This window comes from Xyrauchen texanus, chromosome 47 (assembly GCF_025860055.1).
Source record: "Xyrauchen texanus isolate HMW12.3.18 chromosome 47, RBS_HiC_50CHRs, whole genome shotgun sequence".
Taxonomy (NCBI): Eukaryota; Metazoa; Chordata; class Actinopteri; order Cypriniformes; family Catostomidae; genus Xyrauchen; species Xyrauchen texanus.
Window position 1 is genome coordinate 21,874,330 of NC_068322.1, and position 15,080 is coordinate 21,889,409.

Consider the following 15,080-nt stretch of genomic DNA (forward strand, 5'->3'; position numbering starts at 1 on the left):
AATAATTTAATTCTGTGTGTGTTGCTCTTGCCATCTGTGACCTCATTATACAACACACTTACGTGACTTTCAAGATGGACAGAAAACATGGAAACGTTTTTGAAAAGGAAAACTATCGACAGTGGTTATGTGGGATAGTGGTGTGCCATGGTATTTTTTATCGTAAAAACTGTTGGCAGAACAAAAGGTTGGGATACACTGACCTTGGTGTTGCTATGCAGTTTCTAAGGTGTGCTCAGTGATTTTTAAAACATTGCTTTTTTGGTTGCTAGTGTTCTGAGTGGTTGTCGGGCATTGCCGTGTAATTGCAAAGGTGTTCTTAATGCCTTTTAATGAAATGCTTTGTGGTTGCTTGAGTGTTCTGAGTGGTTGCTGAGGCATTGCTATTCATTTTCTACGGTGTTCTCAATGCTTTTTGGTATATTTTTCTATGGTTGCTGTTGTTCTGAGTGGTTGCAGAGGCGTTGCTACACTGGCGGCCAAACGTCTGGAATAATGTACAGATTTTGCTGTTTAAGAAGGAAATTGGTACTTTAATTCACCAAAGTGGAATTCAACTGATCACAAAATATAGTCAGAACATTACTGATGTAAAAAACAGCACCATCACTATTTGAAAAAAATAAATTTTTGATCAAATCTAGACAGACCCCATTACCAGCAGCCATCACTCCAACACCTTATCCTTTAGTAATTATGCTAAATTAATAATTTAGTACTAGAAAATGAAGTTAAATGAAGCTTAACATTGTATTTGTGTTTGTTTTTGAGTTGCCACAGTATGCAATAGACTGGCAGGTCAATATTAAGTCAAAAATGGCAAAAACAGCTTTCTCTAGAAACTCATCAGTCAATCATTGTTTTGAAGAATGAAGGCTAAACAATGCATGAAATTGCCAAAGAAGAACAGAAAGAGATGTGGAAGACCAGATGTACAACTAAACAAGAGGATAAGTACATCAGAGTCTCTAGTTTGAGAAATAGATGCCTCACATGTCCTCCGCTTACAGCTTCATTGAATTCTACCCGCTAAACACCAGTTTCATGTACAACAGTAAAGAGAAGACTCAGGGGTGCAGGTATTATGGGAAGAATTGCAAAGAAAAAGACACATTTGAAACAAAAATGAAAGGTTAGAGTGGGCAATGAAACAGCTATTGGACTACAGATAATTGGAAAAGAGTGTTATGGATCTTAACTCCATTGAGCGTTTGTGGGATCAGCTAGACTGTAAGGTGTGTGAGAAGTGCCCGACAAGACAGTCACATCTATGGCACGTGTTACAGGAAGTGTGGGGTGAAATGTCACCCGAGTATCTGGACAATCTGACAGCAAGAATGTCAAGAATCTGCAAAGCTGTCATTGCTGCACGTGGAGGATTTTTTTTGATAAAAACACTGAAGAAATTTAAGAAGTTCTGAAATAAAATTTCAAATTGTAATAGTAATTTTTCACATTATTCATGTCCTGACTATACATTGTGATCAGATCAATTCCACTTTGGTGAATAAAAGAAAACATTTCTTTCCATAAGAGCAAATTCTGTACATTATTCCAAACTTTTGGCCACCAATTTTAGTTGCTAAGGTGTTCTCTGTACTTTCTGGTAAATGTTTCCATGGTTGCTAGTGTTCTGAGTGGTTGCATAGATGTTGGTATGTAGTTGCTAAGGTATTCTCAGTGCTTTTAAGTGCATTACCTTGTGGTTTCTTGAGGATTCTGAGTGATTGCTGAGGAGCTGCTATGAAGCAGCTAAGTTGTTCTCCATTGAGAATTCCCACCTCATGCCCAAAAGGCTATTGAAGTGGGGAAATCACCAAACTAATCCCTCTAATATATATATATATATAAAAAAACCGTAATGCAAAAAAAATATTAAATATAAATTGTAATGTATTTATAAATCATAGTGGTTTAATGTATGTTAATTATGATGCTTTAAATAAAAATTTAATAAAATCTTCATTGAGAATGTTTATATAAATGATGGTAAATACAAACATCCAGATGCATTACAGTAATGACAACTTTTGTGGAAATGTGCTTAATTTTCATGAAAATTATTTTCAAATGCAAAAAAAAAAAAAAAAAAAACACAAACACATTTTTTAATGGAACAAAAACAGCACCATTTTCTTTATACAAAATATATCTTTAAATTGTTCCATGTATTTTGGAGAGAAAATGACCCAGATATATTTTTCATAAGAATTACCTAAACACGCCGTTACCACATATCAAGTCCTACTTAAAAAGGTACATAAAACAGAAGGGTAAAAATGTGAACCTTTACTTTTAAGACACAACAAACAAATAGAAACATGTTAATCGCATGAACACAATACAGTCAGAGAGATGGACCCGTTTCTGCTACAGTACATCATGAATACTCTCTCTCTACACACACACACACACACACACACACACACAGTTTATTAAAGACATTGTCCTCGGACAGTCACAATGCGGAAGTGGGAAGTCCATGAAGGAGTTTTTTAAACAATGCTAGTGACGCACATAGAAACACGTTTGTCATCCCTCATCTGGGCAGCAGCATTCGTTCTACAGCACACTGCAAATGCTCCCAGTTGCTCCAGCCAAACGCCAGTAGACACACACATACAAAGGTTCCAAACATGTGGAGACGACTCCGTAGTAGCGGTGCGGAGAACTTAGCAGCTGTGGAGACGCACACCAATATCACCGTGACAATGGCCAACATGATGTTGATACATTTTCCCAGCAGCACTTTGGCATCTGCGCTTTCTAACTGCAAGACCTGCTGCTGCTGTTGCTGCAACTCTAACTTGCTCACTCGCGTCTGACAAACCTCCAACGCGTCCTGCAGAGAGAGACAGAGTAAATGCTGAGTTAAGTTATAGTATTTCATTGTCAAATAACTGTCAAAACCAGATACAACAAGGCAGGTTTTCAGTAGAGGCTGACCGATGTTTTTCTTTCAGACAAGCAGTTCGACCAATATATATATTGTGGTTGTGTCTGAGTTCAATGGAAGAAAATTAGGATGAGCAAATGATGACAAAATTGTAATTTTTAAATGTGTACTACACTATATCAGTAACACATATAAAGTAATATCAGTAAATCTCTAGTTTTCGATGTAATTTTTCTTTGACACGAATAGAGATCGCGATATTGTTTCTTTTTCAGGGCTGATACAGATTATTTATATGTTTAAGTGTACATGAGCTGAAATGCATTCAGACTTTTCACTATTATTTTATGTTTTTTTTAACGCAATAATAATCATTAGATTACATCAATAACAAAATGTATTATAAATATTATCATTAACTTGTTTTGTGTTAGTTACATTACTATTGAGGGCACACCATTTATTTGTAAACTCAATATTAAAGAACAGATTAATTAGAAAAGTGGAAATATCTGTAAAAAAACTAAATACCATCAAACTGATTATCGGCCTAATGCTGAAAGTGAAATGCAGCGATGAAGTGATCAAATCTAGCCAATAAGCCAATGAGAACATACTTGATGTTTAAAATACAGTTCATTGGAGCGAGAATTTGAACCAATGAGACTCAAGTGTAGGCAGGACAACCCAGCATGATACTACAGAAATGTTGCACATAGACTGGCAATAAGGAGTTGACTGATGTTTTTTTTTCAGGGCTGATACCGATTATTATTAATCAAGGAGACCGATAATGGATATTTGGGGCCGACATACATTGGCAGTAAAAATGAAAATTGTAGTTTCAAAACACAAACTCCAAAACAAAACGTTCTTTAAATGACTGAACACGTGCTTAATGAAATACTGCAAAACAACATATCAACATTATTTTTTGGGTTAATCCATTTCAAGTGGTCCAACATAGGTTGCTTGACCATATCTAATTTTCCATTTTAAATGTATTGGTAAACCACCAGTTTTTATTTTTATTTTTTACTTGGTTTAACTACGGCAGCCATCTTTGTGTCATGGAGCATGACAAATTTTGGTTATACAGATGTTTATGGACACCTCAATATCTCGGCTCAAGATGGTCCTAGCTCCTTGGAACAAAAACTGATCTCTAAAAATATATATATTTTGCACATTCTTGTTCCTTAGACTTAGAACTTAAGTACTAATGTAATGATCAAGATCACTGAAAGTTCCACTTTTAGGGTTAATTTATAATTGGAAGTGTTTAGAGTCAAGTCCTAAAAAAAATTGAGTGGGTGCCTAGGTAGGTATAGTGTGCATGCAGAACATTTCAGATTTGAGACTTCTCTTTTTCTATGGGGAAAGAAAGTGCAATTTTTTAACATTTCCCCCTCATTTTCGGGTTGATTATCTCTGGTGTGGGACCAGATAGGAACTTAAAATTTTCTGAGTTTGAGGTTCCACTGGTTACAGAGCTAGGGCTAGTAGAAATCTGGGGAAAACCTACTTTATTCATGCATTTATTAACAGATAGTTAATAAGCATTACAAATAATAAAAATGAACAGTATTTTACAGTAATTATGTTTATGATTGACATACCACAATTTCAAGCTACATGTTTGATTAGAAGCTGTGAGATTTCCTCAGTCTCTCGGAAATGTTGTGGGAGCATCCGATGGCAGTAGTCAACTCGGCAGGTGTCAGTTTTCTGAGAACACTGTTCATGGGAACCCACGCTTTGTCCGCAGTAGATATCTAGAATTATGTTCTTGGTCCCGCTAATTGGTGACCGCTGGCATAGAGTATTGTGATGTTTATTGCAACTTCAGTATCTGAATTCTTACGTTTGAAAACAGCTTGTCCACTCAGTGATTAATTTTTCTCTCGCTGCTTTCCTCTTTCCCACCTCTCCCCATGAATACAGAGTACAGTGTTGATTGGCCATTTACTTGTGACATATAGCCAATACAATAACACTGTGGGCGAGACATTGAGCCAGACTAAAAGCAGTAACCTTTCAGAGAGAGGCGGTGGCATCAGAGCCAAAGGGGCACATTTTATAATTTGTCAATCAGCAATCAGATCAGCCAATAAATTTATTCCGATAATTAGATAAATTCTGAATATCGGATCCGATTATCGGCCAGACTGACAATCGATCAACCCCTATTGGCAATTCCTTATTTTGATAGCTTCAATTAGGTTTCCAATAAAAATTTGTTAAAGAATAGTGTGCTGTTCTGATTTTAGCAAAATGAGAAGTCCTCTCAATTCTGTAGTGTTATTTTACTTCTCTTTAGCCCAAACATTCCAGAATAAAAATGGGCAAAATGTGTCTCAAGCTGAATGAAAGGGTCAGTGCATCTGAGTTTGATTGGGTGTGTATACAGTCCTGCAACTGCTTCTTTACCTGTATATCTCTGGCTCGTTCATAGGCCTGATAGGCTATCTTCTCCTCAATGCTTGCTAGCTCTTGTTTGAGGTTCGCTGTCTCGTTCTGATGGAGCTCTGTTAGGTCGTTTAGCTGGTCTTCCAACCGCTCACACCTGAAACAACATTAAGTGTGTTAGTGTGTAAGAGAAAGAAAGAGCCTATAATAAAAAAATATAGAGTAAACAAAACAATCTGCCCCATCACGACTCGTCATGAGTCAAGCAAGAAATCATGACATTTGATGACAATGACATAAAACCTGGCTTGATGCATAGTCAGTTGCCAGGTTTGAATATGTGCACATGTGAATTATAATTAATTTGAGAGCTGCATTGGAAAGGAAGAGTTTCAGTGAACATTAGGGATGCAAAGGAATACATTTTGTGTGCCGATACCGATATCCGATTATTTAGAACATCTGCCAATAGTTTTCTTTATTTAATGCAACCATGTTTAATCACCATCTGCCTTAAATTTAACACATCATATTCCTTGTTATGTCAAGCCTTAAGGCCTTTAACTAAAAATATATTTTGTTTTATTAAATGTTTTAAATTTAAATTTTACCATTGCAAAGCTTACAATCTGCTTCTTTACTGTTATTGTCACCCAACCAATCGGCCTATATTTGATAGCTTCGATAATTGCTTTAATTGACCGATACCGATATTTAATGAGCTAAAAGAGACATCTTTGAATGTGTTGTTGCAATGTTGTTGATAAATACCAACTACATTTGAATGGGACTTGTAATTGCACAGCAATTAATTGAGTCATCAAGGTTCAAATGTTTAGTGAAAAAATAAATAAATGAATAAATGCTTGTGCCCAAATGTTTATGATATACTCATGAGGAACAAGGGAGTGGAATGAGGCAAGGTACATGTAAAGCATCACTAAAACAAAAAGATTTGAATTCAAATGTGATTGTAAAATCATATACTAACCTGTACCGCTCCTCTTGAAGTGTTTGCGTAACATGCTCAAATTCACATTTAAACTGGGTCTTCAAGCTCTCGACGTCTTCAGCCAGCAGATTCTGAGCCTCCCTCAACTCCCTGATTTCCTCCCAGGCCTCCACTATTCGGCTACTGCCGTCGTTATGTCCTCCTTCCTTTCCAGATCCACTGTGCTGACCCATCGCACCTGATCCACTCACATGGCCGTTACTTTCCACCGATACTGACGTCTCCGTGGAGCACTCATCATCACTGGGATATTTAGGTTTAGAGGTTAGTGTAGCACTGCCACTCAAAGCTCGACTTCCCCCTTCAGCCTGCAGCCCACTTCCAGTCTCCATCGAGCTCTTTAGGTGTGCAATGTTGTCCGCACTGCCAAACTTGTTACGAATGAGGTTTGCAATTTCTCTGGGCTTGCTGAAGAAGAAAGGCGGTGACAGCGAGACTCCCGGGCCAATCGTTTTGACCTTATCCAAATGTAGGAGCCGCCCACTACCTGTGACCATGCTCTCCTTGAGGTTGTCTTTGGGCAACTCATTGTAGTCTTTGGAGTGTGGTGGCGTTTGTTTGGTCCCATTCGAGACGTCGTACTCCTTCATCTTACGCTGATACTGCTCCAGCTTCTTCTGTAGTTGAGCGATATTTTGCACTGTTTTCTGGTTCTTTTTCTCAAAAACTTGTTTGATGCGGCTGCTTTGCTGCTTATCGGCACTGTTAATGAGCTTGAGATACTCAGCCACGTTCTCATCCTGCAAATTTTGCTCTATTCGCAGCTGCTCTTTCAACTTGAGAACTTTCTGCTGCAGGCTGTCCAGGCCAGAACGAGATCGCGGGGTGTCTCGTCCCACCATGTCTGTTGTGTCCAGGTCTAAGCATGTCTCCGAGCCTCCTCTACGCATGACCATCGGCACGCTGAGTGTGTTCACATCGCCACCCCGATCCACCTGAAAAGAAACAGAGACTAAAATTAATAACATATATTCATTATATAACAACAATAATATTTTTAGAAGAATATTTCAGCATTGTAGGTCCATACAATGCAAGTGAATGGTGACCAGAACTTAGAAGTTCCAAAAAGCACAAAGAAAACAGAACTGGAGCCATATGGATTACATTTATGCTGCCTTTATTTGCTTTTTGGCCCTTCTAAGTTCTGGTCACCATTCACTTGCATTGTATGGACCTACAACGCTGAAATATTCTTCTAAAAATCTTTGTTTTTTGTGTTCTACAGTAGAAAGTATGTAATGCACATCTGGGATGGCATGAATATGACTAATGATGAGAGAATTTTCATTTTGGGATGAACTATTCTTTCAAAGCATTACAGGCACAAATCACATGCTTTTGTGTATTGAGAACTTCTAGCTATACAAGATAAATTATTATGTGTAAACATTTTCTGGAGACAACATTATCTAAGAACATTATTTTCTGAATTGAATATCGAATACATTGTAATTAAGTGTACGTTTACACGACAACGATGTACTAAAACGTAAACCATTTTCCATTGCTTTTTTGAAAAGTTTAGCGTATAGACGACAACGTCGTCAAAACAATCCCGTTCACAGTTCACACGTATCAGTGAAAACGCCTAAAAACGCTGTAATATGCATGCCAGGCCAGTAGTTAGCGAGGTCACTAAATCAACACTACGCGCCTGCGCACATATGCATTCTTCCAACGAGCGGTGAACACAAACATTGAAGATGGCGAAAGCATCTAGCAATTTTGTCTGGATGGACGATGAGGTTGCTTAATTTCTACACAAGTGACCCTGGACTATAAAACACGCCACCTGTTTAAGGACTCCAACTGGTGATCTCATGTTGGTCTGTTCGCCCTGGAGGTAAGGACAAAGTTCTCTAAGTTCATGCCTATAGACTGAACACGTAATATAAGTGTGCATGACTTCATCGTTTTCACAAATTCGCCTTTTTGTACGTTTACACGGAGATGATAACGACATCGTTTTCAAAAAATTGCAATTTGAACCCCGTTTTCACAAGTTTACGTTTCAGGCCCCAAAACGCCGTTGTCCTGTAAACGAACAGCCAAAACGCATAAGTTTTCCGTTTTTAGTTGAAACCTTTGTCGTGTAAACAGCCCCTAAAAAACGATCAATAAATTTGATTACCAAATACAGTTGAGCTCAACCACTCCAACGTTATTGCAAGAAAAGTGTGTTTTTGAAGAAAATGATCAAATATTTTCAAATTATTGGAAAATATAAGTTTATCAGTAACTAAAAATAAACATTTGATCCTACACTAATTGATACTACTGAGTATAGAAACCCCATTACTTGCTAATTTTGTCAATTTAATTTGAATGTTTATTACCAATTTTCCCCAAAACATAATAATGATAAACATGTAAAATAAAAGCACTGTTTTTTTTTCAACTTCCTGAAGTACATCCTTTCACTGACCATTTGCTGAAAACAAAAATGCTTTTATAGAGTTTAAGAATTAGATTTGGGGGTAAAATGGTTAACTGTATTGAAAATTAAATGGAAGTGTAAAACAATCTTAATGGCTGTAAAAATGGGCTTCACTTACAAGCAAATCATTTCACAAGTAAAATAGTGAGTGGCACAGCTTACACTTTATCCTTTTTCTAGGAAGAGCCTTAAATGAAAACAAGAGTGAAAGTACATGAAGGTCTTTAAAAGGCTACATAATTGATTTTTTTGCTAAAGACTACATGTCTCTGAAGGCCGTGTAAACAATTAGGAACCTTGTTAATGAATATTGTGGTCAGCCAATAGATAACATATGGACAAGACCCAAAAAACATAGCCACAAAATTGCCTACTACATGCACTTGCGTAAAATGCGGCATTTATTGGAATCGGAAATAAGACAATTTTTTTTGTCACACAGTCACATGACTTATAGGAAAACAAGGTCAACATTTCTCGACTGCTTTAACAAGCTGTGGACAAACTGATATACAAATTAGGCCAGTAAACACAATAAGGTTCTGAATGAATGTAGCTCTGGGAAAGGCCTGTTTATGAGCTTGTGCAATGGGCTGACATTATCCAACTCTCCAGAGACAGAAAAGGCATTCAAGCAAATGTGAAAAGTATGTTCCAGGTTAAATAAAGTTAATCTCTATGGACCACATCTGTGACATGCTATTGATCACCACAGACAATTTTCTGTCTGTACAAAGTCAAAGTGCAATAAAATTTACATAATACATAAGAACACGCAGACACACCACCCGGAGACAGATGGAGCTGTAATTTCTTTATTACATTATAAATTATGAGGCATCTCTATGGCTCTTTTCAGTGCACAAGAAATCTTCTGATCAGCTCTTAAGGTTGTATATGCTTGTATAAAGTTTGATACAGTTGTCAGATATCTGCAATGAAATCAAATGTGTCTGTTTCCATGACAGCCAGTCATCAAGCGGCAACAGACCGTCAGAGATCAGGGACACTGGCTTTTACGACTCTACCGCACTGGAAGAAAAAGAAGATAAGCAGCTTGCAAAAACAAGCAAATACAGACTACAGGGAATGAGTGATAGTCAACTCAAGAATTATTGACACTCTTTATAAATCTGAACAACAATTATTTTATAAATACACAACGAATCGTACTTTGGCCTTGAACAGTTGAGAATATGATGTATTTCTGTTAACAGAAGTTTCAAAATGTCAGTACAAGAACAGTCATCACTTATTCTAGTTTCCTTTCAGTTTTTTTATATCCTTCCTTGTCTGCATCACCATAATGTCACCCTTGGTCTGTTTAAATGTCACTCGGAGTGACATTTAGTATTCGACTCAGTCTGGAGAATTACTTAACACAAATTCTGTAATCGTTTACAAATTGCTTTATCATGTTTGCCATTTGGCATACTTTTGCAGAGCATTTTTTGGAACAATTTATTGTGAATGTACTTGTATCTGCTGTTAGGCCTAATATTATTGACAATTGGTTAGGATTAGCCACTCAAAATATCTATATTATGGTGTAGGGTTACAGGATATAAAATATCAAAACGATGTATTTCTCTGTATAATAAAATATTGCTATTTAAAAAACACCTAAATCCAAACACTACCAAGGCTGAAACGGCACTGTCCGTACGGAGAAGAGACCATTCTGTCCGAGACATTTTCATTGTGCGGGAAAATCGTCACCATATGAGAAATTTGAAACCTATATTCTGGCAACACAATCAAATACAAAAGAGACAAAACAAAGTGGTTTTAAAAGGCAATATGTCTTCTTTATTGATCATACAGTCCACAGAAATCCATTTTGCTAATTAGTTTGTCAATCTGTCCGAGGCTTTTATAAGGACGCGCCACCGTACACTTGTGTCAGACGGATGCTTTTGAAGCATCTTACTTTGGTTGCCTTGAGTCAAAAACACTGCATTTTTAGGCCGCTGCGTCAAGTTAAACGAAGTTTTAAACTTAGAAAAACGTATCTCGAAATCCCTGCATTCAATATTCCGCTCTGTCCAGCTGTGTTTGAACACAAGTACTCATTCTCATTTTGTGCTGTCACCAGCATCAAGCAAGCCTGAGTGTTGTTTGTTCTCAGCAGTTGCATGTTGTCTATGCAGCTTGATTCCAGAATTTTCTTGAATCGACTGTGTTTTGACCCAGGGACTCTGATTCCAGATACATTTCTATAAATCTTATGAAAGAAAAAATAGAAAGTGATAGCTTATAATAAAAATCGACTCCATTGTGAAAAGGGCCCAGCAGAGGTTGTACTTCCTTCGGCAGCTGAAGAAGTTCAACCTGCCACAGGTGCTGCTGAAACAGTTCTACTCAGCAGTCATTGAGTCTGTCCTCTGCACTTCAATAACTGTCTGGATTGGTGCAGCTACAAAATCAGACATCAGAAGACTACAAAGGACAGTTCGGTCTGCTGAGAGGATTATTGGTTGCCCCCTGCCCCCCCTTCAAGAACTATACACTTCCAGAGTGAGGAAAAAGGCTGGTAAAATCACTCTGGACCCCACTCACCCAGCCCACTACCTTTTTGAACTGTTGCCTTCTGGCCGGCGCTTCAGAGCTCTGAACACCAGAACCGTCAGACACAGGAACAGTTTTTCCCTCAGGCTATTCATCTAATGAACAATTACATTTTCCCCATTGAGCAATAATTATGTGCAATACACAACTTAGTCTATTTATATTATCCAACATATCCACTTCTGCCATTATGTACGTATATGTATAATTATTAATTTTTTATTCTTTTTTGTTTTTAATTACCTATGTCTTGCTGCTGTTTTTGGTATTGTTTGTATTGTTGTAGACTGGAAGCTCCTGTCACCAAGACAAATTCCTTGTATGTGTAAGCATACTTAAAATACTATTAACTGAAACAAAAGATTTGGATATTTTCTTTTAAAAATAAATATATATTTTTTGCATGCAGTGTAGCAACTTGGAAACCCCTTCACAACCACTTTTAACATGATTTCCAATTGTATGAATATATATCAAAACTATACATTCAAGATGTAGCATTAATTCCCAGATACACACTTTTACTGTGTAGATTGTGAATAGGGATTAATGCTTGAAAAGGATTATGTTTACGTAAGTGTCATCGTGTGTGTGTGTGTGTGTGTGTGTTAGACTCTGACTGACTGTATTGATGTCTTCAACTAGGTCAGTCATATCAAATGTGTAAGAGTAAGTCTGGCTCCTCGGTTTACTTTCTCCTTCCCATGACATAAGCTTACATATCTGACTCATATGATCAGAACCAGATGTTCTCATCTGAACTTAATCTATTTTCTGGGGTCATAACATGTAGTAAAACACACAACATGATTTCAAACTTGTCCTTGGTCCATCAGTCAGTTGCTGACCATTAAAATAAAGAATAAATAAAAATAAATAGCTAAATAAACATCAGTACTGTTTAGTATCAGTCAGTTGCTGACCATTAATATAAAGAATAAATAAAAATAAATAGCTAAATAAACATCAGTACTGTTTAGTATCAGTCAGTTGCTGACCATTAATATAAAGAATAAATAAAAATAAATAGCTAAATAAACATCAGTACTGTTTAGTATCAGTCAGTTGCTGACCATTAATATAAAGAATAAATAAAAATAAATAGCTAAATAAACATCAGTACTGTTTAGTATCAGTCAGTTGCTGACCATTAAACTTTCAACGGTGAAAAACTTTTAAATATTACATTTTATAAATGCAACGACTGGAATTGTTCGATTGAAGGTGTACCAAACTGTGAATCCTGAACAAAACAGTTTGGTTAATACATGTTTAAACATTAGCTGAAAAGCATTGTAAGTAGCTACGTGGTTAGCTAGTTAGCTATAAGCTTGTTGTCACAGAGAGCAAAAGATGGACCAGCATTGCATTTCACCAACTAGGTAACAGCATAGCGTGAAATCAACACACAACAGACACAATCCACCACCGCATCGTTGTCTGCTGAGCTGCAAAAAGATGCTCTGATGTTTACCTTTCAATCAGCTACTTTAAAGAATGGACTAACAAACTATTGATGGCTTTCAGCAAACAAACATGTGACATGGTTGTCAGGGACATGGTTAATATTATATTAATTATATTGAAAAGGGAAAATGATGGGGTCATTGTTTATTAACTTTCCAGTATGTATTTCACAAACTAGTTATCAACTTATCGTGAAGACACCGCTTAACTCCGCACTGTCTGCAGAGCTACTGTCAGTTCAGAGTCAGCTCTGTAAACAATGGAGTCGGAGTGTGCTCTGCTGGACAAACTAAATTATGACACCAATTCTAAAGCATTGTTTTCTGCATTATGTTCTGAAAAAATGTTTTCATATCTGCTCATATCGGTGAACATATTTGCCGATATGATATATCGGTGAAAGGCTAATATAGGCCGAAATATCACTATTTGTGTGACAGAACAACATGATCAACTGGAAAATCGACATGTTGCTAGAGAAATTTCATGTATCCTGAAATCGACCCCCATTCTACCGAATTACTGACAAATGCCACACCTGAACAGACATTTTTACATCAACTCAAATGTGGTTACTTTTTCCTTTGGCGCTACTGATAGCGAGCGCCCTCAGAGACATGAGTTCTGGTCCCATGTGATCCGGAAATTAATTGCATTCTAATAAACCAGTGGTTCTCGAATTGTGTGGCGTATTGTAAGGGGGGTGTGGAAGAATGCCCCGTTCTAATAACTAGTTCACTTTCACACGTTTAACAAAAATAGTAACAGAATACCAGTAAAAACCAATGCACACAATTTTGTCTCCTCTGCCTTTTCTACTACATTGTTTAAACTCGCCTGGCACAGCAGCAAGTCTTTTGCACACACTCCACGAAGCAGTGGACAGCTCCTGGTGTCAGGAGCGCTGGCTCAAGTAAACAAAGATGTTCATAATGGTTTTGAACAATGAGGGTGAGTAAATAATTTTAGAAATTGTCATTTTTAGGTGAGCTATAATATATATATATATATATATATATATATATATATATATATATATTAGTCCAGAGTTCCATACCAGTACCGAAACAATGCATAGACGGGGATGTCACATGGTACCTGTCACTTTTCTCAGCGCTAGTAAGTGTTGGGCCAATTAGTCTTTATTACTGGATGAGGATTTCAAAAATGTTTTTATGATACTGAGCTGATTTCCATTCTTGCAGTTATCTATTTTTTATAATATTTTATTAAAAACGTCTCCAATGAAATATACAGCATTCTGAAATTTAAATGCGGATGAGTTGAGGATTCGGTTTTATGAGAAACAATACATAAACATAAACAATAGTGAGCACGATTCTGAGGTTGCATTTTCGCTCTAAAATTCAATTTTTAGTTCACTGATGGTTAGGTTTAGGCTATATGTTTAATAAAATATGTATTCCTGTTGACTGTACAACATCATTTACAACAAAAAATAAGTTTTGCTTTTGGGGCAACCAGAGGTGTTTCCATCATTGAAGGACATCCGGGGCTTAGCCCAGACCATTTTATTTTCACACTAGCAACCAATTCCCTGTAGTCCAAAGCTGGTGAGAGGGTATTCTTTGAGTTTTGCTCTGGCTGGGCCTGTTTCTACAGTTCCCAAATCTTCCATTCTAGTACTATCCTCGACTAACTCATCCTCTCTCCTCCCTGAATCATCTGTGATGCAAAAGAACAGATACAGCACATAACTTATTGCAAATCAGCTTCAAACAACTAATTCATCAAGTGCTACATATTTCAAATTGTAGACCAATACCATTGAAGAAGAGCAGATCAGTGGGATTGCCCTAATATCTATCATGATTCTTGAATTTTCATGTACATTAACATAAAGTCATCACAAAAGAGTTATATTATAGTGAGTAAAGTGAGGTAAAACATTTTTTTAATATAAATAATTTATATTTTTTGACATAAATAGTATGAATGACTTTAGTCTAAGTTCATTGACACACCATGGTATCGAACTGTATATAATTCTCCATGTTCATCTGTCAAAATCCTTTCATTAGGATCATTGGGATAAACAATGTTTCACTTTTAACTTTCTCTAAAGTAAAGTGACTGATTAATTGTTACCAGTTTCCATGCCTGATTCTGGCACATCTTTGCTACCCTCAAAGTGTATATTTACTACAAACTAATATCACAAAACAAGTCACACATACATTTTATGCTAATGCTTATTGGTTATCCTTAGAGAAAACAATACCTGATAAACAAGAGTATTATGCTCAGAACGGGACTCGAACCACCGT

General features: G+C 36.8%; 1 protein-coding gene across 1 annotated transcript in view; it reads right to left on the bottom strand.

The window, feature by feature from the left end:
* Positions 1–1,901: 1,901 nt before the first annotated feature.
* Positions 1,902–15,080, bottom strand: part of tmcc3 (transmembrane and coiled-coil domain family 3) — a 28,518-nt gene continuing 15,339 nt past the window's right edge. The window contains exons 2-4 of the mRNA XM_052120280.1: positions 6,297–7,252; positions 5,327–5,462; positions 1,902–2,842 (exon numbers count right to left, since the gene is read on the bottom strand). Coding sequence (XP_051976240.1) covers positions 2,540–2,842; positions 5,327–5,462; positions 6,297–7,252 — 1,395 coding nt within the window. The 3' untranslated portion in view covers positions 1,902–2,539. The remainder of the gene's footprint in view (positions 2,843–5,326; positions 5,463–6,296; positions 7,253–15,080) is intronic.